This window comes from Paralichthys olivaceus, chromosome 3 (assembly GCF_024713975.1).
Source record: "Paralichthys olivaceus isolate ysfri-2021 chromosome 3, ASM2471397v2, whole genome shotgun sequence".
Taxonomy (NCBI): domain Eukaryota; kingdom Metazoa; phylum Chordata; class Actinopteri; order Pleuronectiformes; family Paralichthyidae; genus Paralichthys; species Paralichthys olivaceus.
In genome coordinates this window covers 12,262,895-12,285,912 of record NC_091095.1, presented here as the reverse complement: position 1 = coordinate 12,285,912, position 23,018 = coordinate 12,262,895, and the positions used below count along the sequence as shown (strand labels likewise).

Sequence of the window (23,018 nt, the reverse complement as noted above, 5' to 3'; positions counted from 1 at the left end):
CTGCAGGCGTCTACAGAGCTTTGCGCTCCCTTCATAAACACAACGTGGTCCTGTTGCTGCTGTCACATTACACAAATCTAGCATTTTTGACACACAGCATGCTGACTGGAATCCAGGCCAAACTGGACAAATAACACACACGCACGCATGCACACACGTCTCATTGACTTACATTGACCTCCTGGAGTCTTACTCTAATCTTCACCATAGTTAGCTCTGTAGATGCCTGCAGAGAGTTGTGCCTTTTGTGTTTGACTCTTACTTTACTCCACCATGGAAGCTGAAAACATTCTTTTCTGAGAACTATGTATGAACTATGTTCTTTATATAAATGATAACAAGTTGAATATTTTGCAGCTCAAAGTTGCTGATAAGATTTCTTAATGTCACCTTGTGCTTAAGGATATTTATAATGGCAATTTACCAAGGTTTTCAGATGTTTTATTGACAAAAACCTTTGAATAAGAAAGTAAAGCAGATTAACTGATAATGAAAATAATCCTTAGTTGCTCTCCTGCCTTGTTTATTGTTTAAGAGTTCCCTTGTTCCTTTGTTCAAGGGACACATGCCACTGGTTACCAGGCAGCTGCCCATATTCGCTTCAAGACACTAGTACTTGCGTATCGTGCTGCGAACGGATCAGACCCAGCCTACTTCCAGGACATGATTAAACCCTACACCCCAGTCCGTCCACTCCGCTCTGCATCGGCCAAGGCAGCTGCTCCCTCACTGTGAGGGATACCTAGCCACTCAACAAAATTACAACTGTTTGCTGTCCTGGCTCCCAAATGGTGGAACAAGCTCTTTTGACCTCAGGACAGCAGAAAGTCTACAAATCTTCCGCCAAAGGCTAAAAACACATCTCTTCCAACTAAACCTTGACTAAGAAGATGGTCTAAGTAAAGTTGCACTTATATGTTGAGCTTACATGTAGCACTTTGTAGATTGGCTGATGTACTTACATGATTCTTGCTGTTTTGGGTTTGTACCCTCATCGTTGAAGGCACTTATTGGAAGTGACTTTGGATAAAAGCTTCAGCTAAATAATGTGTAATGTGATGTAATGTAAAGTTACTACTTGCCAAACCCTAAGCTTAAACCTATCCCTAACGATAACCATGTCCCTTATAAATGTTAAGTTATACTTTTTTTAATGTTTATGTGAACAGAATTCACCTGTTTAAAGAAAAAAATTATGTTACCAAGAATCATTGGAAGACATAACTATAGGACAATGAGAGGTAGTGAGGAGGAAAAGAGAAATTTTCTTCCTCATCGGAAAAAAGATCCACATGAAGATTGGGTGAAAATAAATTGATTCATTACAACAAGCATATAAAGTACATATTGAGTTCTTGACAGGCTAGTTCACACTGGTCTGCTGGTTTCTAACAGGTCAGTTCAGCCTTTTTACAGACTCCCATCTTTCTCTTCCATGTGCTGGTTTTGTCCAACACATTAATCTTCTCTTCTGCCCTCTTCTTGAGTCAGTGAACTTGGGTCGAGGTGGACTGGGCAGCACGAGAGTCGTTCATGGCTTTGACTATCTTTATCAGCTCTTGTTTGAGTTTCATCTTCCTATTTTTTGTTGAGGAGTTGTCATCTAATCCTGGACCATTCCTCCATCTCTTCCTCCGTGATTTTGGAGGCTTGGCAGTTCTCTTAGATGAGTCCTTTTTTAGGGACTTTGGCAGGATCTTCCGGCATCCATCTCCTCCATCATCAGACCTATTATCCTGGCAGCCGCTCTTCAGATCCATACTTGATTTCACACTGAAAGATAAATGACACTGATGAGCCACAGAACTTAATCAACATATTATTATCTGTATCTATCTGCACAGACATAAACACTTACTAGAGGCTGTTTTTGAATGCACCCTCAAAGTGGCTCATCGTGATGAATGGATGCTCAAGGATTCCTCTGGGGGTAATTCTTTCAGAAGGTTCTAACGTCAGCATCCGCCTCAAAAGGTCGATGAACCACGCCAGATCAACCTGTTCAGCATAGTTATCTACTCCAAGGAGTCCATTAAGCGATGCCACAAATCTGCTTTCCATCCAGTATTTAGGCCAGAAACAGTATTGTGTATTGTCTCCAGCAAACACTGGCTTTCCAACCATGTGTAGAATTTGATTCCTCTGTGGAAAAAAAAATTTGGGAGTATATGTTAACTTCAAGTTTGCGAACGTATTGGTGATTAGCTAACTTATATAACTCAGGCATATGGATGAAGTGTCTCTAATTTGTCTCATTAATAAACTAGTAGAAGTCAGTGAACTTGTACTGGAAACTCTCACTATTCTAATCAAGTGTGTGGATTTAAAAATACAAAAACATCACGGCAGAAATGTACATGTTTGTTGTGTTTTAAGTGCAGATACTGACCAAATCATTTTCATCATGGGCAGGAAACAGCACTATGCCCATAAACAATTCAGCAACAATGCAGCCTAGAGACCATATGTCGATGGCCCAATCGAAAAGAGATCGTAACAGGATCTCAGGGGCTCTTGGGAGAAGACAAGAAACACACACATATTACTGAGGTTATAAAATCTAAGAACCTTGTTACTGTCACTATGCTGACACATAAAGCTTAATTTGTTACAGCAAACACAGCCGTCGCATGTGTACAGATGTGCTGTCAGTTACTTACCTGTAACACAAGCACTGAATGGTGTGACCTATTAGTTTCTCAGGATTGTTGCAGGCTAAGCCAAAGTCAATGATTTTAACTTTAAGTGGCTGTCTGACATGATCCACCATCATGATGTTATCTGGCTTCAAATCTGTGTGAATGATCCCTGCGCCTTTTAGAAATTCCAAGGATGTAGCCAGCTGAAATCATGAAAAACATTACAGTAATCATGAGCTACAGAGTTCATTTCATCAACAAAAACTATAACACATGTTCATTGATGGCAGCATAAAAAGAAACAACTGAGTATTTTGTCAGATATTCCAAACTAGTACAGTTGACTATAACAAGTTAACAAGATGGTTTAGACCAACATACACAGCATTAGTGATTATACACACTAAATATGATGATTTGAAGAACTGAAGGTGTCCACATTTCCACCTCAAGTCACCATCTCTAGTCTCCAAGAACATTATCTAAGTTAGCATAGTGCAAACATCTTTCATTAATTGTTACTGAAACCAAAAAATATTGATTTTAAACTTGCAGTTTAAGAAGAATTTTCAGCATTTAGATGGAAGTTACAACTGGGATTTTTACAAAAACTGTAATAAACACATCTTAGAGACAAAGTTCACCTTTCCCCCAACAAGCAGTTAGTGTAAGAACACGAATTTAAAAAACAAACCTGTTGCAGTATGGGACGGATCTCCTTCAGCTGAAGGTGTCTGCCTGGGTTGATCTTCATGAATTTTAGCAGATCCATATCCAGGTGCTCAAAGACAAGACAGCAATGGCCCATGTAGGTGAAAGACTCGTTCAATTTGATGATGTTGAACCTGTCTGAGTGCAGCTCCCTCAATGTTTTAAGGGTGGCCTCCTCTTCCTTTGCACTGTTAATGAATCCCGCATTTTTTATCATTTTTAAAGCCACGGTTTCATTGGTGGTCACATTCCTGCATTGGAAGACCACTCCATAGCTGCCACTGCCCAGGTATTTCTGCACCTGGTAAATTGTAGTTGGGGAGGGGATCAGGCCTCCATTATAAAACATGGTGACAGATAATTCTCCTGTTGATTTCTCACACCTGTAAGGATAGCAGAAAGTAAGGAATTTAGACACAAAGCCACGTATGCTCTCACACAGCCTGACAGCAATTTCCCATGTATATAGAAGAAAAGTAAATCAAGCTCTGTCATTTTAATCTTAAAAAAATGCCAATACTTAAAACTACTGCTTCAATCAATTCAAGATACATTACAGACCAATATCTTCTTTTACTACTATTCCTCTTACTATATGTACATATTTATTGTTTACGATTCAAAATGAGCCAACATGTATACTAAGTAAAATATATATGAAGATAACTACTAATGACACATGAACATATCTTTTCTAAACCTTTTACTGTCACGAGGCTCAAATTTCCCTGCTTTGGATTCATACTTTTATAGTAATTACATACTTTATCTGCTTAATTCAAGTGTCAGTTGGAAAATATTCAACTTACGATGAAGGTTGATCCAGGGAAGGTGATGTCTTGGGTAAGTAAACAGTTTGGGTAAGTCAGTAAAATCTTTAAATAGTGTTAATCTCTTAAATGACACAGTGATGAAGCTTAATGTGTGTTTAAATCTCTGTCACACAAAGGATTCTAGATATCTCATTACCATACCGTTTTGATATCTAACTAGATCAAAGGAACATTTGGTCTTTTTTATATCACATGACTTTAATGCTTACATCTCTTTGATGTTTTTGATATACATTTTTTATCCACCATTAGCATACCATTTGTTTATGTCCATTAAACAAAGTGTATTTTATCTCTTTAAACAGTGAAAGCTGCACTTCTGACATGCACAGTTTACATACTTACACAGTTATCAGTTCATTAGATTATTATTATATGACTGATCACCCCCTTTATACCAGTGAGCTGTGTTGTCCTGACTGTGCGTCACGTCTCATGGTGTACTGAGCACAAAATGTTGAGTCATTTTTCATTATGTTTAAATGCAGTCTCATAAACTCTGGAGCGAATTAAGCAAACACTAAGTAAACTTCATGTACTAATCAGGTCCTGATAACTAGTGATGAGTGTTTATTAGTTAAAGTGATAGCAGGTCAGAGTGGAGGAGGACACAGAAACTCCAGCTCGGTACAAACCAACTGCAGCTTCACCCAGAGAGACACTCTCTGTTTCCACTCTTCTTCAACAAAGTCACTTGCCGAAACGAGCTTGATGTGTGTCGCTCTGTGCAAGCGAGTGGGGGCGGAGCCCTGGGGCCTGTGTGTATGTGTGTGTGTGTGTTCACTCTGGGAATTTCGCATGATGGCCTGATATAATGATGATTTAAAAAATGAACCTGAACGTGAGTGACATTCACTCCAGCCAGAGTCATCATTTGTAAACTGATTTGTTCAGTTCATCATTCACCAAAAAAATGCACAATGCCAGGGAGGGTGGGCGAACTATGCTATGCTTAAAATGGTCCTTACTTAGATATAAGTATAGGAACACACACAAACCCAGGGGTCCTATAAACACTTTGTACTACCCTCATTCTGTAATGTAAAAAGAAAAAGACTCACGGTTCATGAAAATTTATTAACATGTTAAATAACAACAAGCTAAATAAACACAAGTGCACACACGAACAATATTGATTATCATTCATTTTCAAGATCTTATTAGATCTGAGAGGTTTGCGTGTTTTTGTGAAAACAGCTATACATACGTATGTTTGTTTTATAACTAACCAGGCAGCATAGGTGTAATATTTACAGGTACAGTATATACACAGCCTCACACTCTGCTGCAGAGAGTTGTGCGCAACTAATCACATTCACTTCTACTTTGGTGGGATTTACTACTAGACCATATGAATGGATGTAAAGGAGATGTGATTTAAAAGCCTGAGACGTGATGACGCTTCATAAGAGACTGTGTGTTATAGGGAAAGTGTTGATAATAAGGCAGGGTATAGGAAAACTTGACTGCACCATGTAATCAAGGCTGTGGTTTTGTACGACATGAATGAAACAGCTAGGAGCTGAGACCTGGTTATAATGTCAGTTTGTGTGAAGGTTACTAGGCTGAAATCTCAGAGAAACACCGGACACCGTCATCAAAAGTATACCTAGAAATAAAAACAACTAACAGTACAGCCATGCTAATCTCTTACAATCATAGATCCAGAAGTGGCAATAACATGCTCCATGTGGTTTTTCCTCTAGGCTTTACACACAATCCCAGCTAGGATTTCCATCCTATATGAGAAGCTGTTTCCACTTGTGCTCTCAATTGTTCTTTGTTAAAAGGGTAACCCCTACATGCCTCTACTTCTGGAGGTTTAGGATCTGCTAACATTGTGGGTGCCGGCTAATGGAAACCAACTGAGCCTGAGTGTGTCCATTTGGTTTTTATTTCTATTAAATTAAAGAGAGTAAAAGTCTGAGTCCCTGTGATTGGACCTTTTTAGAGAAGCTGAGCTCATAAGTCGAGGTCTGGATCCTCCACGGTGTGACATGTAGGAAAAATTAGGGACTGTAGTGTGAGAGCAGGCTTGTTTATTATCTCAAACTATGTTTGTCTGTTTATAAAATTGTTTACATTCTACTTCCTGTTGTAGCAAACCCAGCGTGGCCCAACACAGAGTCCCACAGTATCGTCACCTGTCTCTGTCTGTAAATACACTCGACACTGTAGACTCAACACCATGCGCTTTTATCAGTATGACTCAGAGAGAATGTAGTTTTGCATGAAAGCATGAAAAAATATAGTTGAAGTTACACAAAAGAAAAAAAAACATTTTGCGTTGAAAAAAACCAAACTATTTTAGTTGTTTACCCTAGTGGCTATAAATCTCAGAGGCTATAAAAAACGCAGTTTTGAGGCTACTATCAGAGTGAAGCACCGTGGGAGATGGAAATAATCACCTCTATCTCTCTGCAGAAGCTCTCATATCCTGTGAGGACCTTAAGCGTCGCTTGAGAATATTTTTACATGAATGACCCCAGATATGATGAATTAATGTAATTATTCAACGCAGGTCACATATGTTGATACAATAATCAACCTACATAGACCTTAATCCAGAACAGGGGATGAAGCTGCGGTAGCAAGGTTCCGCCAACTTCTGGATTGTCAATGTCCCGTCTACTATAATGGAGGAGGCGGGGGTTGTGAACTGTACTGCAGTTAGACACCAGGGGGGGCGATCGAGGCGCTTTGGCTTCACTTTTATGTGATTCATCTATATTGGATTGCGGTGAATCCTACAGATTATCTGCTGCTGTATTCTCACATGGGCTCATTCAGACATCATCTGAAGTTTTTACAGGCAGGAGAAACTCCAGATAATTACTTGGACATTTGTGCTACAGCCCCTCAGGAGATAATTTCAGGAGATTATCAGTACCTGAGTGGCAGCAGTATTTGATTTCTGTGAATGTCTGTGGAAATTTTCATTGCAATAGTTGTTGATCAAATAAGTCATCTTGAGACAAAAAATTGATGAATTTTAAATTGTTGCTCCTAAAATATTCAAGTTAATATAAACTAAATATAAACAGTTTAAAAAGAGTTGAAAGACCTTGAGTAGTGACCGCCAGTAGTTTGAATGCAGCTGGCTAACAGTTTATGGACTCACCAGCAGCACCTGCCATTTGGAGTAAGTGTTTCTGTATGTGCTCCTTTTCTGAGCACTTCCGTGAATGTGAATGACCGACAGCGGCTAAAGCGTCAGAATGACAGACGGAGTCAATCAGCACCCCTCAGTGTGCCTGGCAGAGCAGCCCCCCTGGTAATGGTCATGCTGAGTCAGAGGCAATAAAATCAATACACAATCGATGCTGAGATCAAACCTGTCCAGGTGAACAAGAGTCACTATATGAGTTTGAGGAAAGACGTATCGGCAGGAAGAGGATACATGTGTCGAGTTATTCCTTTGCCCGTGTGTCCCACCTGCATCGACTCCCCCGCCTGTGTGTGCGGTCTCATGTGTGTATACTTCAGGCACAGAGTTGTTTGAGCGTCTGTGTGCTCATGCATGAGTGTGTGTATCCGCACGTCCACCCATGTGTGCTGCAATCTCCCTGCTGGGGTTGAGAGCTTACAGACTCTCCGGTCTAATTGAGCACAGAGAATAAACAATGACAAGTGTTGACCTCTGAAAAGAAAAAAAAAAAAAAAGGGGGCGCACAGATGCTCTCTTTAAACTGCACAATCTGCCGTCTCCTCAGCAGTGTGTGACAGGAGAAAGAGACAGAGTCCTGGTTGTCTTTTGCCAAACACTATAACACAAGCTAATGGAATCTCCTCTTCCAAGAATCCTGAACATTCAGACTCTGGCAGCTCAGACACTGCTCCACTTACAAGCTTATTTTCAGGGCTGTGACTTTGGCAGGAAACAATGCCAGCTGCCACTTCAAATAGTTAACAGAGAGGCTTTTGGACCTCAGCGACTATTAAACCCTGGTGAGTATTTTGAGACGTTAGGTGGATGGATGTCTGGACTACAGAGGTGAGATACTGAAAGGTCTCAGCCTCAGGTCTTGGCTGTGTGCTGGTACACTGCTGTGAGGAAGTGGTTTGGCATATGAGGGCCCACAGGAGGTCTGGAATTAGACACATGTTCGTCATGCGAAGCATACTTCTCCTCTGCAGAAAAATCTTGCTCGGAGCTGGCAGACTGCGGTCAACAGAACCCCACTAACATTGGTCTCTGTTTCACTAACACCTTGATCCTGAAAATAGAATTATAAAAATTCAGTCTGTGTAACATCTGAAAATACAGCTGATCTGAGTGGGCAGAAAAGAAAACACAAGGTAGATCAATATCTCAAAATGTCTATAAAGGGAAAGTTTTGACTGCACGGTGCTCAATGATCACCTACATATCCAGCAGAAATAAATACATACAGCAGTGTGGTGATGGTAAAACATTCAGAATCAGGTCAGGTTTTAGGTTTGTTGGGTCGTGCCTGAATGTATTTCTTGAGCAATTCATCTCCACATTATCTAGACAGCAAGCAACACTTTCAAACCAACAGCAAAGAAATCTCCATGTAGTTTGTTTTATCATTAATTAATCATTACAATGAGTCTCAAGGATTTACTGCACACAAAAGGAATGACGCCTCTCCACTTCCGTTCACTATCTGGATATGATCCATATATGGTCTGTTATCTATGGTCTCAAGTCCGAAAATTGAGATGTATCATTACTTTGATTTCAATGGCTACTTGGTAGATGGTGTTTTTTTTTTGCCCCTTTGTAAATCATTTCTGAAAGTCAAATTACTAAAATATGAAAAACAAAGGCAGAACTATGATAAAAGGGATTTGATCAAATATTTGAATCTCAGATTTCCTTGGATAAACTCTTCAGTCAGCCATTACACAAACATTTCTCATGGTAACACAACATGGGCAAACATCTGTATTAGATAATAAAGAAATGAAAATACAAAACAATATGTAAGCATCCAGGATCACTGCTTATTCAGTTCCTTAAGAATTAAGAGCTTACACAGGCATACAGTGGGAGATCTTTGAAGCTGAGGTAACAACCACTGTGAAGGGAAGTAACACGGTGATAAGAAAAAACACCTATATATACACCGCTATGTATACATATGTGTCTCTTCATGCTGGATATGGATAAACCTTTAAATCCCTGACTCACAGTCTTCCCACACGCTGATCAAAGCATCTGGGACGCTGCTGCGATGTTATACTCACATAAAGTGAGATCACCGTGCGGAGGCTAAATTTGGGGAAATGAAGAAGGGAAAATGTATGATACTAAAACTGTACTCAAGCTGTGAGTCAGGAGGCCCTGGGGCGTACGTTTACTCATAAACCACGGGGTCTTTAGTAGAGATGTTCCGATACCATTTTTCCCTTCCCAATACCTGGACTTATTCAGGTCATATCTGAAAAACCTCAAATAGATAAATAAATCTAGGAAAACAAAGATTACTTTCTTTAAATAGCTGCTACAGTGAAGTTTATGCCACCCCTCAAAAGACCTAAGTTTTGTACATACAGTACACGTCACACTTTCCAGCATGAAATATTGCCAAATTGCTGATATGTTAGCGAGCTCTGGTTTACACTGCACTACAGGCAATCACTTCTTCTTCACTGCTCTCAAAACAGTACTTGCAAGTGGCAGTAGAGTGCAACTGCTGTTTTGGAGGAGTGGAAAATTCCATGTAAGGAAAAGTCTTATCAGAGTGAAACTATATATTTATTCACTCATATCAGATGGGCATCAGATGGGTACATAGATTCTTGCAGATGCCTGCCCAGGCATTTTGGAGTTTCATTTGAAGGAATTCTGTGCTGGTATCTGTGTTGGAACATCTCTAGTTTTTGGGAAAAGAAAACCAAAGGAAACAAGGTATACACAGCTAACAGAGAGTTAGCTTTGAGAGGTTTTAGTCTCGCTCTGTGGAACCTATATGCAATTATTACCTTCTGTCTCTTTCCTGACTCTATGTGTCCTATGATGTGAATAAAACACCATCGTGATTTGAAAGTTTACAACTTTATCTCCCGCAGAATCTTTTCATTGGAAGAAAAACTCCACTTTACAGATTTGGGTGTAACCCTGCAGGAATAGCATTAATGGGAGTCCTAGAGAGAAGAAAATTACAAACTCACATGTTTACCAAAGTACAGGCCATTGAGGCCAGAGTTCACCCCACCCAGCTGTTTCACAGGAGGCCCCTTGGGCACAACTGGCCAATATTTCTATCCGTCTCTCTTCCTCTGCAATGCTAAATACTCTTTGGAGGAACCTTGTGTGACACACAGCAGGCTTGGCCAAATTTGATGTTTAATAAATCAGCTCAGAGATGGAAACAGAGATTTGCATTGAATGGGAAACACAAGAGAAATCCCAGGAGATGGATTTTTAACAGCATGAGATCATTCAGGAGAGCTCTGAGTTCAAATTGTCAGGGTTGTGTAAGAGTCATCTGAGTAAGTGTCTGAACAGAGCTTGCACATTTAATCTAAATGAGTAGGTGCATTACCAACGACACTCGAGTCTGAAGAATGAGATGTATTGCTCTTTGTTTTTCCACAGCTGCTTGGTAATTGGTGCTCAATATGCTCTTGTCAGTATCGGTGCTTTTCTACTTGGGCCCATTTCATTTGAATGCATCTTGAACAAAATTAGTCTGTCTTCAGGATTCTTTCCCAGTCTTCCAAGACAAGCCAATGAATTAAGAAGTGACTCCATTCCCTTAAGGCCAAAACGTTTTGTACCAAACCAGAGCTCAGTGCGAGCTGAATGGAATCTAACGTCGACGTTGACATTTCTCTCAATGTAGAGCAGGAATTTATTTGACAATAGTTAATTTTGGAGGCCTGCTAGAGAAACTTTAGTTTGAACATTGTAATTTTAAGCCTGTTGATTTGACTGTGTATTTTTTTTCTCATAAACCCAATTGTCCAGATGTTTGGCTGGTCTGTGTGACAGTGTTCGCCCTGTCAATGTGAATGTCTCTTGCTGACTGATAACATCATTGGTCGGTTGAGTACCACTTGGCGTTACAACATCGGTCTGCTGGCCAAATGTTGTAATTTCGCAACTGGCCATCCCTGGTTTAAAATGAAATGGTGCAAACAGTTTCTATTACATGATCAAGGGCCTTTGTGGGAAGTGTTGCCAGTTTATTGCATTTCTTTGCTGGATATAGAATCTGTTCAGACTCCACTGCAACTTTTTTTTACAAAACAATACCCGGCAAAAATTCAAGCAACGTTTTGAACAAACTTCAGCTACGTTCTGTAGAAGACAGTGTTACCTCAGGGAGGGAAGTAATAAAGTACAAATACTTTGTTACTGTACTTAAGTAAACTTTTCAGGTATCTTCACTTTACTTGAATATTTATTTTTCTGATGACTTTTTGCTTTTACTCCCTACATTTGAACAAAAATATCTGTACTTTCTACTCTTTACATTCTCAAAAATGGCTTGTTACTTGTTTCAACATCCAAGGATGACGACATGACATAAAAGACGTAACAACACAGGGCTGTGACTGACTCCAGCAGGGCTGAACCGAGGACCTCAGTTAACCATCCAATCTATGGTAGCGACGAGCGGAGTGTACAAAGGACAGGGACAAGGCCAGCACATTCCCCATCCATTTATTTCCTGTAAAAATGAAGCAGGTGCTCATGCAGGACCTCGGTTCAGTTCAGTCTTTATTAGTCTGTCTGAAATTTGGCAGCAAAACGAGACTGTGTCCAGTGATTTTTTTTCTCTGTACCAGCTCTGTGCAGGTTGTTAACAAAAGAGGAAAACTGTTTTGTTTCCTTACAACTTTTTGTCTTTGAGGAGTTATTAAGACAGGCACCATGTATCATTGAAGTCAAAAATGTACTTAAAGGAGTTGAATCAGTACTTCTACTTTTACCAGAGTCTATACACTATACACAAGAATCTTTACTTTTACTTCAGTAAAGAATGTGAGTACTTTTGCCACCTCTGTACCTCACAAGCACAAGGCAGGTACACCTCTCTAAGGCTACATCCACACTACTCCCTTTAATTTTAAAACGAATCACTGCTGCTAGGTTGACACCTCTCGTCCACATGATATAGGTTTGCAGGTGTTACTATGGGCAGGGATTATTACTGATACATTTGTGCTGTGACTTCAAAATGGCTTGGAAGTGACTGCTGGGAAACCGGTAACATTTATTGAGAATTTGGCTGTTTGACAATACTGTATATGTGAGCACAGAGAGTAAAAGAGCAGCAAACAGATAAAGGCCTGACACCAGCCAACTCCAGCTGAAATGCTAATACATGTTATATTGAAGTTCCACAACTGTTTTCATCTACTTTGCTTCTTTAACTATACATATTGACACTACATGGTCCAGTCATATCAGCCAATTTATCCAGTGTCCATTACTTGACCTCATTGATAAAAATAAGAAGAAATTGAACTATTGAAATTCAATCATGTTCTCATCAATTGAGAATGATTTAAAAAAGAAAGGGAAAAGAGAAATTTGAGAATTAAAGCTGTAGAGCTGTAGAGTAAATTTACCCTCTTCTCCAGAGTTAAGTCATCCCACACACAGCTGCTAGAATCATAGGAGAGAATGACTGATTTCCAGTATGTTTCCCTTTCTTTTCCTTTTGCAAAGACACCACATCAGTGTATACATTTGAAATCTAGAGTTGTTGATTAGAAAAAAAAAACAGTTTGCATCAATCAAATGTAAAAAATCTAGAGGAAAGAAAAAGGTCCAGTCACTGGAATGAGATCTTTCCACTGAGTCACAGCTCAGATAACAGGATGTCCCAAAGGGAACAGAGGAAATCCCCGGCAATGTGGAGGGAAAAAAACACCAGCAGACCTCCCAAAACAAAACTTTAGACCTCGAACCCCAACAGCATTAAGAGTGAACCAGTTGGCGTCTTATCTAGACAAACGCCCCATTAAAACATATTTAAATATGGGGAGATGATGACAAACGAAAGAAATGCATCATTATTATTGGTGGTTGTGTTTTTGTGTGTGTGTGTGTGTGTGACCTAATTTCCTCTCTGTTCACAGCTGCCTCAAACTGAGTCACTGAGAATGAAATCAGCCATATCTTAGCTTTGTTTGTCTCGTCTCCCTGCCTCCTTCCATCCGGCCTGAAGATGTGACATGGCGTCCGACCACGCAGCCTACAGCCGCAACTGCTGTTCCCATTAACTTCATCAGCCGCCAACCACAATCCACAGACAAAATACTCAAATGACAGCTCTTTTGTTTGGGTTTCACTGGACTGGAAATACCAGGAATCTGCTTGGATACATTACGTGTGTCACGGCAAGGAAGAGTAATGGCTGGAAACAGGCATAAAATTAAATAATCACATGAAGCCTCATAAAACCTGCGCGTTGCATTCCTCGTCACTGTGGAAAAACGCTCTCACCTGATGGCTGCGATCGCCTCAGGATGTGCAGAGACTACTGTTAGAATCAGAAAACATCATAATTACATGCTTACAAAACAGGGGTAATTTCCAGAACACAATCCCTCAATTTCAAAGCAGGGCTTGACGAGTATGTGTTTTAACTTTCTCCAAGCTTTCCACAAAGGTAAACAAACATCTGCATGTATTGGAAAAAGCCACTTGTAAGAAGTTAATAACATCTACTGTCGTCTTTCTGAGGCCTGAAGGATTTAAAGGATTGTTTTGAGTGAAAGTATATACACTAAGCCAAGACAGCTGTGTGTGTGTGTGTGTGTGTGTGTGTGAGCGCGCGCGCACATGTTTTCCTATGTAGCTTACATGTTACTTGAAAACCTACGTATAAGTGTTTTTCTTTTTAAATTACAGAATGAGGAGTATAGAGAAATGTGTGTGTGTGTGTGTGTGTGTGTGTGTGTGTGTGTGTGTGTGTGTGTGTGTGTGTGTGTGTGTGTGTGCGTGCGTGCGTGCGTCTTAGACCCATAAACAATCGGTTGAAACAAAGGTGAGGAGGGTGATTAGAGACAGAGCTGCCATGATTGAAAACACAAAAGGCTGAGGTATCTTTCCTGTTGTTCACTCTGAACAGCTGATCCACTAAAGCAGACCATTTTATCCAGGAGACAGTGACGGACCTGGAGCAATATTCACAGTAGCTCTTATCCACGTCCCTGATCCAATCCAGAGCCGACACATGGGAAACAGTTAACGAATGTTTATATATTGGCTAATGGCTTATTACAGATAATATAATTCAGTGAATAGGTCATCAGATTAATTTGTCTACTCTAAGACTGTGATCAGAAGGTTCTTAAAATATCTTTAAATCAACTTTTGTGCATGTGTGTTGATGTAAAAACATTATAATGGTCTTTATACCTATACCTATGACAACATGTTGGATGATTCCTGGTTCTTATTTATTTATTTATTTACATTTTGTGTGTATGGAGATTTTCATGTTGATATAGTTTGATGCCTCATCAGCTCAGACAAAGGAGGTTGTGATTTCCACTGTTTGTGTGTTTTTCTACTGACTTATTTGTATTTCATGTTTGGTGTGGATTCGAAACAAGGGGCAAATCTTATTAAAGGTCATTTAGGTTATCAGAATTCAGACCACAAATACGTTTTTTTTTACATTCCTTCTGTAAGAACTCAACAAACATGTCAGATTGTGTGCTAACACATTGGTTTTCTCATCAAGATTATTATTCTCTAAGAAATCATCAGAACTAAAAAAATCTAACAATGTTAAAGATAAATGGATGGATGAAACACCCTATTAAAAAATCTAAATTTAAAGGGTTCTTACCTAACTCATATTGCCTCCTTCAACCAAGTTTCGTATAAATCTTTTCACAAATTTTTGTGCAATCCTGCAAACAGACAAATGCAGACAAGAATATAACCTCCTTGGCGAAGGTAATAACGGAACCAGTGTTTGAATACTTCTGACAGTATAAATGTGAAGAGCTCTGATCGCAGACAGAACCCATGTTGGAAAATTTCAAACACAATGCCTCATCCATTCCACATATAAATTAAGTCACATGAGCTCATCTCCCCCTGGCAGTGAAACGATGAGGCCAAGTGAGGGCCTGTGCATCCCATTACTGAGCCTCTCAGCTATTCCCCTCACACCACACATACAGCCTGAGCTGCCAGCAGCCCCCTATGGGTTGACGGTGCATTAAAAAGCCTCCACTATAAACCACAGCCAGACTGTACAGTAGAGGAAAGGAAAACATGAAACACATGAAGTCTTCACTGTATATGTATGACACACTTACACTTCAACAAAAACCACACTGCAGCCAGTGAGCAGGGGGACAAGACGATCTCTGTTATTGTTGGCTGAGATAGAGCAGCTGTGTAAGAGCAGACCCACGTAGCAGTTTAAGAGGAAGAAAGAAGAGAGGATGAGGAGTCTGCTTCATACTGAGAGCATTCTTGTGAGAAACTTAATTAAACTGCACTGCTGAGCCATTTGAAAAATTCCCTTTAATAAAAATGTCTGTTTTCATGACAAACTCATACCAGCAGTGTCCTGGTGTTCAGTATATTAAAAGCTGTCAAGAGAGGGTGACACACTGCCCCCGTGAAACCAATAAAACCTCCCACTAGAGAAACTACACTATGAAATTCTAATAACCCAGATTTTCCCACTCAAAACTCTGTGTACAACAAAGGAGGGTTGTTTACTGTCCAACATCTACATGATGTCATGAAGTAAATTCTGCACAGCGCTACAATGGCCCTACTGTACAGAGAGTCATATTCCTCTCTCTCTCTCACGTCCCAATCTCACTCAATTACAGACTCTCTTGGGGAATTAACCGCTCATTTCCCTCAGAATGACACACTCCAACATTCAGCTTTCTGCCCAAAAACCATGTAAAAATTCCTCATTGATGACGGGATGCTGTAAGTCCCCACATCACAGAGCAGCAGCCCTCTCATTGATTCTGTTTGTATCTTCATCGCTGCTTAGAAACCAAACCTCAAGGTGAGTTAATGAATGACATCCAGCGCAGTAAGGCTCCGGACTTTATCCAGAGTTTCTCCAGCTGGGCTGAATGAGCCCATGTGAGAACCCAGCAGGAGATCCTCGGCAGGATTCACAGGGAGCACGTGAGCGTGTTGATGACGTTTCAAATACAAGATGGACTCAAAACTGGAAGAAAGAAAAAACATACAAATATCTCAGGATGAGAAAGCAGTGTCATCCACATCGGGACGAAGATGTCAGGAGAGCTTTTGGTGACAAGAGCCAGTGTTGATGTGATGTAAACAATACGATCTCTGCAGCAGCATTAATATGTTACATCCTGCTGCTGCACCGTCCCTCACCTGAACACTCCAGAGATACCTGTGTTGAATGTGAACGTGTCTGAGCGAAGAATCTCCTGCTGCGTTGTTCATGCATGAAAGTCAAACTCTGGAGAGTGTCCGGATCCAATTCTCCAGACAGTCTCCAGAGTTTATGTCTGAAAACTGTTAATGAGATGTCTTTCAGTTTGTTAAAGGAAGGAATTCTCTTAATTACACTGCACAGGCTTATGATTCATTTCAGCCCCGCCAAAGGGCACAAAACGTCACACTCTCGCAAACATGTGCCGTAAACATGTGAGATATTTTTAGGGTTTTAACGTCTATAATCATCTAAAACCACTTTAACTACCATGCACAGCTTTATTTAGAGCATTTAATGCAAACACGCTGAGCCTTTACAAGGGGAAGGGGTTTGCCAGTAAAGCAACATGAAAGTCAGTATCTTCAGTCCAGTGGATTACTAATACGTATGTCAGCACTTCAGGGCTCCACAGAAAAAAGTACAGTCCTCTTAGGAGGCCATCTGAAGCTGAATGCATTTCATTTCACTGAGAAGAAGAAGCTATTCGGATATTTATGTTTTTGCAAACTCCAGGGACTCATCCGCATGTCAAGAAATAGCAGGAGATGGTTGTTTCACAGATGTTCTGACAGGGACAATGCAGCCACAATGTTTTTATGTAAGAGATGCACTGCTGTCAGAGATTACGTCCCAGCTGCACAGCCTCTTCATCCACACTGTTAAGTGGAAGAAAACAATGGTGGACATTGCAAGCAGCACATTGTGTGGAGCCTGTAACTGTAAATACAATTAAAAGTTCATTGTCTCTTTGGAATGCACTGATGTAATTGTTTTTACAAGATAAAATAGATAGAGTGAGGCCTATGAGGCTTATAATTGTGTTTTAGTATAAACTTAGCATTTATAAAAATAATAAATTTGGTATCAGCCGTTTACACACAGCTGTGATTACAAACTGACTAACATAAACACAGCTTTTATACACCAATGGATAAGCATTACCTCGAATGAAAAAATAAATACAACTAGAGTGACACTCAGTAGAGCCACATTTAAATTCTCTTGATTCAGTTTTGCAACATCTGCATTTGTAGTAATTTTATTTTCAATTTTATGAATTTTGCTGTTTTCTTGCCTTATAGTCCCCACATTTGTTAATTCTTATTTTAGGTTAGTAAATAAAAGGGACACAATAGACGACATACCTTCACCATCGTCCAGCATTCCCATTAAATTCAAACAAGTTGCGCCAACACCTGATTCTTTTCATCAAGATCTATGAATTATTCACTGAGAAATCAACTAAAATGTTTAAAAAATCTCACAATGTTGAAGAAAGTGAAGAAAGTTGTTTTTGTGTAATCTTGCGTACAAACAAACAAGCAAAAACACCCACAACGTCTTTGGCAGAGGTAATAATAAACTTGAGAATTAGTTTGTAAATAAGTAAATATTAACAAAGATTAATGTCTAAAGCTCAATGAAAGTCATGTTGAGCTTAACATGCAAATACATGTACATTGTGTACGAGGACGCAGCGAGGGCAGCGACTACTTCAGTAGAGGTTTTGTGCAGGGTTGGTCTGGACAGTGTATAGGACGTTCTCACATTCTGTAAATACCTCTGAGCTGGGCCTAAAGCAGCCCAAGTATTTTAGTCTGCTAAATGAAGAAGCCTATATGAGTTTTGGCCACATTTGCATACCAGAGGATAATCCTGTTTCTATTAAATTCCTACAAAAAAACCCTGAGCAATCATGGCAGAAACAAAGCTGTTCATTTTCCTCCTTAGTTACAGTGGCATTTTAAAATTAAAAGAGTTTCTTCTACTGAACCACAGCGATATATTCCCCCAGATTAAGTTTCTTCACCCTTGGTCATTATAAGAATGACGAACTTTCTGTCATCAATAAACAAGTGATCCTTCACTCTATAATCTTCACTCATCTTACATTTTTTCAAAATAACTTCAATCAACAACAATGTATTTTCCATAAAGGTTTTGAGAATTTATATCTGTAATATGAGTACGTTTAAGGCAAAGCACAACAAACAACTGTTCACTAAACACAAGGATCAATTAAAACAAGGAATTATTTTCCTCATGTTCTATATTTTGCACACTCTACACCATGTGATATATTTTCCTTTTTTCTGAGGAACTCTTCAGTGAACACTAATAATCACTATGGAACTCTTTCACAAACAGAAACCAGAGACTGAGACATGAGAGAGTATAAATGATTGTAAACATGCCACCACATTATACAAAGCAGATATGTTCAGTGTGACACTGGATACTCTGAGTATGGACAACAAACAGCCTGTGAACCCCCACAAATCTGTTTTCTCCAGAGCTGAACGTGTCTGTGGCCTTCTCTGTTTCATAGTGTTTGTGATTACAGCAAGAGGAAGCCTTGATTTTCATATATCCCTCTGTCCCCACAAGTTACATGGTTACTCCTGTGTGGAGACATTCGAATAGACTGATGCCTTCCCATGTGCATGTGATCAGTGGGTGATATTGTGCTGAAGAGGCCAGTCCTCTGAGGGCTTCGTATAAACTGCACTTCAATGATTCATTACTACAGATCTGAACGTAAACAGTGAACCGTAAAAAGCTATTGTAAAATAAATCAAAAACTTAGACACTGTGATTTGCCTCAGTGAGTAAATTATTTGACATCATCACTTCTGAATGCTAAACACTGTCTGATTATAAAACAAAATATATTTGACTACTGCCAAACGTCAAACACCTGTATTGTGATGTAAGACAGTTAAAGTTTAAAACCTTTAGTATGCTGACTTTCCAGCCCTGGAAGAGGATGTAGACTGTATAAAAAAAATTGCATATTCAACTCATCATTTTGAGGATTTAAAAGCGTGACATTTTTTTCCAGCGCTTTAAGTGGTGCCACAGGCTTGTTTTTCTCCTCAGGATGAAAACAAATGTCTTTATAACTAGGGATGCCACAGTGTGGAAGTTTTCCCACCTAGTAATAAAACTCATGACAACACTGGTGTTACCGATTACTCATTTATAAGAGAAGAGTGTGTTTCATTTCACAGCTTCACTCTTCTACCGCACTTAATTACAGACTATGTTTCATGCAAAATAAGTTTTGTGCTGTTGCTTCATTGAAAAGTGTTCAGTGCTCTGGATTGCTGCCTCTCACTCCCTCTCTAACATGTTAACCTGTCTGTCAGTGAGCTCAGTGCACTTGTGGACCTCAAAAACATCCATACAGTTTTTCCTATCTTTTGGGCCCAGATCCATATCATCCTTGTCAGTCATCTCTAATTTTAGAATCTTTTTTTATTTGACGAATACACAATAATGAACTATGTAGGTTTTATGTCTAGGCTACAAAAAGTGAAACCGACGATGGAATCAGTGGGTAAGTTAACTGCGGTAACTCTATTTCTGACTGCTGAATGTAAGTAAAAGTAAGCCACTCTATGCTAACAAGATCCCAGATTCTAAAGTTCTAAACTAACACATCAATACTGTCTCCAAAACTTGTTTTTTTCTTGCCCCAACAGAGTCCAGAAAATCAGTCAAAACCTAAAACAAATTGGAATTACTAACTTGTTGCAGCCATCAGGTTCTATTTCCTTTAGTCTAATTTATTTATTTTAAACTCTATAATTTTTCCCCCCATTCATCAGTGCAGCTGATCTTTACAACAGGACAGGACCTACCAGGCGCTGACATGAAACTGACCTTTACTTTTCACAGGTGATACATACTCCCGCTGCCGCTCAAGCCAAAATCCTGTATTTACTCTTTTTAAAGGTTCTGTAAGGACATTTGGCTCAGGTTGCTTTTGAGGAAAGATATACACATGCAGAACTTTCTGTTTTATTCTGTTAACCACCTCCTGGAAGCCGTAAGACCCATGTTGGGGGTGTAAAACTACTTTATTGAGGAATCAGTTTAGAAACAGATGATTTTTTTTCTAAATAATTGCCTCAGTTCCGTTTAAGCAGCATGGATGATTGTGTAAACAACAATCACAAGGCAGTTTGAGGCAGGAAGCTCTGTGAAACAAAAAAACACAGGTAAAGTGTAATTCATACAACTGGCAGCCAGCTTTACTTCAAAAATTGAGGCCGGTAGCATGCTGACGGCCGACGTCGCTGCCTCATCACCTAAGCCTGTATAGGAGGGAGCTCTAATTGGCTGAAAACATAAGTGCTACCAAATAAATAACAAACTCTGGCGCACATTCCAGCCTCCCCCTCACTTTCTCCCTCTGCTGTCACAGCTCTTTGATAAAGTAGACAAGCCTGCGGCTCCTCGTGCCCCGTGCTGTTTAGCGCTGCTATTAGCTGCAATTCACTGAGAACTAAACCAGATGTGGAGATGCTGCAGGGTCACTGTCAGCCATGGGTCAGGTCAACATGAGATCATGAAAAACTGCTCTCCCCCTGTCCTCTGTAGGAGTAATACTACCTGCCTCCCTGCAGGGAATCTACAGGCAGATTGTGTCAGGGAGGCGAGACGCTGAGATCTGACAACAAAGCAGGTCACAAGCAGGGGTAATAGTTGGAAATCCTGTGAAGATGAATTATTCTTTGGCAGCCATAGGTTGGAGGGGGGGTTGCTTAACGAAATTGTCCCCTTCTCTGTGCCAGCTGTCAAACTTAACTAGCTGTTGTTAAGGGAAGGGCGGATTCTTGCAGAACTGTAATGTTGATTTTCATGGTGTGAAATAAATACATGTGTGCTACAGCATTTTTAATAGAAGACAGACAGGATGAGGCTGAAAACAATCTCAGGCCTGACTTTTTGACATGTAAGAAATATTCAAATATTGTCTCAACGTCCCTTGGACCACTGAGTCACCATAGCACCTTTGCCCTGCAGGCTGACGAAAGCAGTGCAGCTCTGGATAAACAATCTTACAATTTTACAGGAAACAGCTGTGGGGTTAAAAAGGGAAATAAACTGCACTGAAAACACTGGATGATAATTCTGAGAGGAAAAAAACAACTATGTGTAACATTTACCCAGTTTAACATGATAACTACATCATTTTCTTGTTTAGTCTTAGTTCTTAGAGCTACATTTTGTTCAATGACCAGCACAAAGCCCAAACATATTTGACTGAAAACTTGCTGTAATTCACATTTGAGAAGCTGGAATCAAAGGATGTTTGGCATGTTTACCTTGAAAAATGAATTAAATGAGTCATAAATCACTGGGTGGTTAACTAATCATTTACATGTACCAAAGAAATAATTTATAAGTGAAAATACACTGAACTACAAGGACACTCAGTAGAGAACAAACCTCTGCCAAGGCCCAACAGCTTCCTGAAACTAAATCAAGCCGCACACTCTGATTTCAGTTCTCTAAATGTGCCTGATTTTTTTCAATTAAGCTCAAATCTGTGAAAATGACCAAAATAAATGCCCAATCTCACAATGTTGAAGAAAGTAAAAAACATTTCCTGGATCCGTGCCAAAATGTAATGTCTTCTTTTTTTGGCCCCGGCCCCATCATTCCTCCCATTATAATAGAAATCTGTTCAGTAGTGTTTTCGGAATCCTCCTGACAAACAACCACATGACAGGGGTGAACACATAACCTTCCTGGTCGAGGTAATTACATTCTTGCTGCAATAAATTAAAATGAACAAACATATAAGAGAAGTTATACCCAAAATGTAAACTATATCCTAGTTACTTCCATTTCAGTATGTTGACATTAACACTGGAGAAACATACACAGCTGCATCCCATCATCCATCCTTTTTTCACTGAATTGTGGTGAGACCCAGACTCACTGATCCAGTCAGTGTCAACAGAGCGTGGTTGAGGAGGTGGAGACTGTCATTGTTTGGCTCCTCTCCCGAGCACAAATATCAGAACAATATCATTTACCATCTGCTGTCAGGGGGCAGTGGAAACGCATGCGATCACATTGCGGTGGGCCATGGCTAAAGCATGCTTCAACAAGCCAGTGGAAAAAAGGCATAAGAGAGAACGTGACTTTGTCAGATCTCTGCTTCGATCATCAGTGGCCATGCAAGGTCTCCGTTTCTGGGACCGCATACCAAAATTACACAAACGTCCTGCCGTGGACGATTTAAATGAAATTTCACCAAGCTCATAGAGAAGCTCTAAACTCAATAGATGACTTAGGCATGGGCTTCACAGATTAAACTCTTCATTTGACTTCATGAACACTGTTGTTAGGATCAATGTCCAAACAGATGAAAGGCAGCCCAATAAGAATCATGTGTACCTGAAGTGAAGAGAAGGAAGCTGAAGAAAATTGCTTCATTTTCCAGTGTTTTCCAGAACAGATTTCACTTCCTGTACCCCTCCACCCTCTGTGTGGTTTCCACCCGAGTTTCCAACCCCCTCTCCACTTCCTAGAAACGATCTGCCGAGGACAGACGCAGCTTGAGCACAATTTATACAGTAGCTCAAGGTTGTGCAGAACAAGCTGTGAGGTGGATATAGGATACTTCAGAAAAACTGAGGAACATTTGACTC

The 23,018-nt window shown here is 39.9% G+C and overlaps 2 protein-coding genes across 3 annotated transcripts in view; both read right to left on the bottom strand.

Annotated features, from left to right (window-relative positions):
* The window catches only part of p3h2 (prolyl 3-hydroxylase 2), a 59,395-nt gene that overhangs the window by 29,659 nt on the left and 6,718 nt on the right, over positions 1 to 23,018 (bottom strand). The gene's annotated exons all lie outside the window — the stretch shown is intronic.
* On the bottom strand, positions 1,305 to 10,072 carry LOC138407189 (homeodomain-interacting protein kinase 1-like). 2 transcript variants are annotated; one of them, XM_069521975.1, is made up of 6 exons: positions 4,160 to 10,072; positions 3,334 to 3,733; positions 2,661 to 2,842; positions 2,390 to 2,513; positions 1,859 to 2,142; positions 1,305 to 1,773 (listed from the first exon to the last, which is right to left on the bottom strand). In XM_069521975.1, the coding sequence occupies exons 2-6, from the start codon at positions 3,697 to 3,699 to the stop codon at positions 1,488 to 1,490; spliced, it is 1,242 nt and encodes a 413-aa protein (XP_069378076.1). In that variant the 5' UTR covers positions 3,700 to 3,733; positions 4,160 to 10,072; the 3' UTR covers positions 1,305 to 1,487. The 2 variants fall into 2 exon arrangements, with proteins under 2 accessions (XP_069378076.1, XP_069378077.1); XM_069521976.1 differs by lacking the exon at positions 4,160 to 10,072 and adding an exon at positions 4,115 to 4,149.

Excerpts from the sequence above, each read along its gene's own strand:
- LOC138407189 (XM_069521975.1), bottom strand. The coding sequence starts at position 3,699 with ATGTTTTATAATGGAGGCCTGATCCCCTCCCCAACTACAATTTACCAG. Across the intron at positions 2,514-2,660 it reads ATTCAGTGCTTGTGTTACAG|AGCCCCTGAGATCCTGTTAC; the intron begins GTAAGTAACTGA and ends TCTTCTCCCAAG. Across the intron at positions 2,143-2,389 it reads CCCATGATGAAAATGATTTG|AGGAATCAAATTCTACACAT; the intron begins GTCAGTATCTGC and ends TTTTTTCCACAG.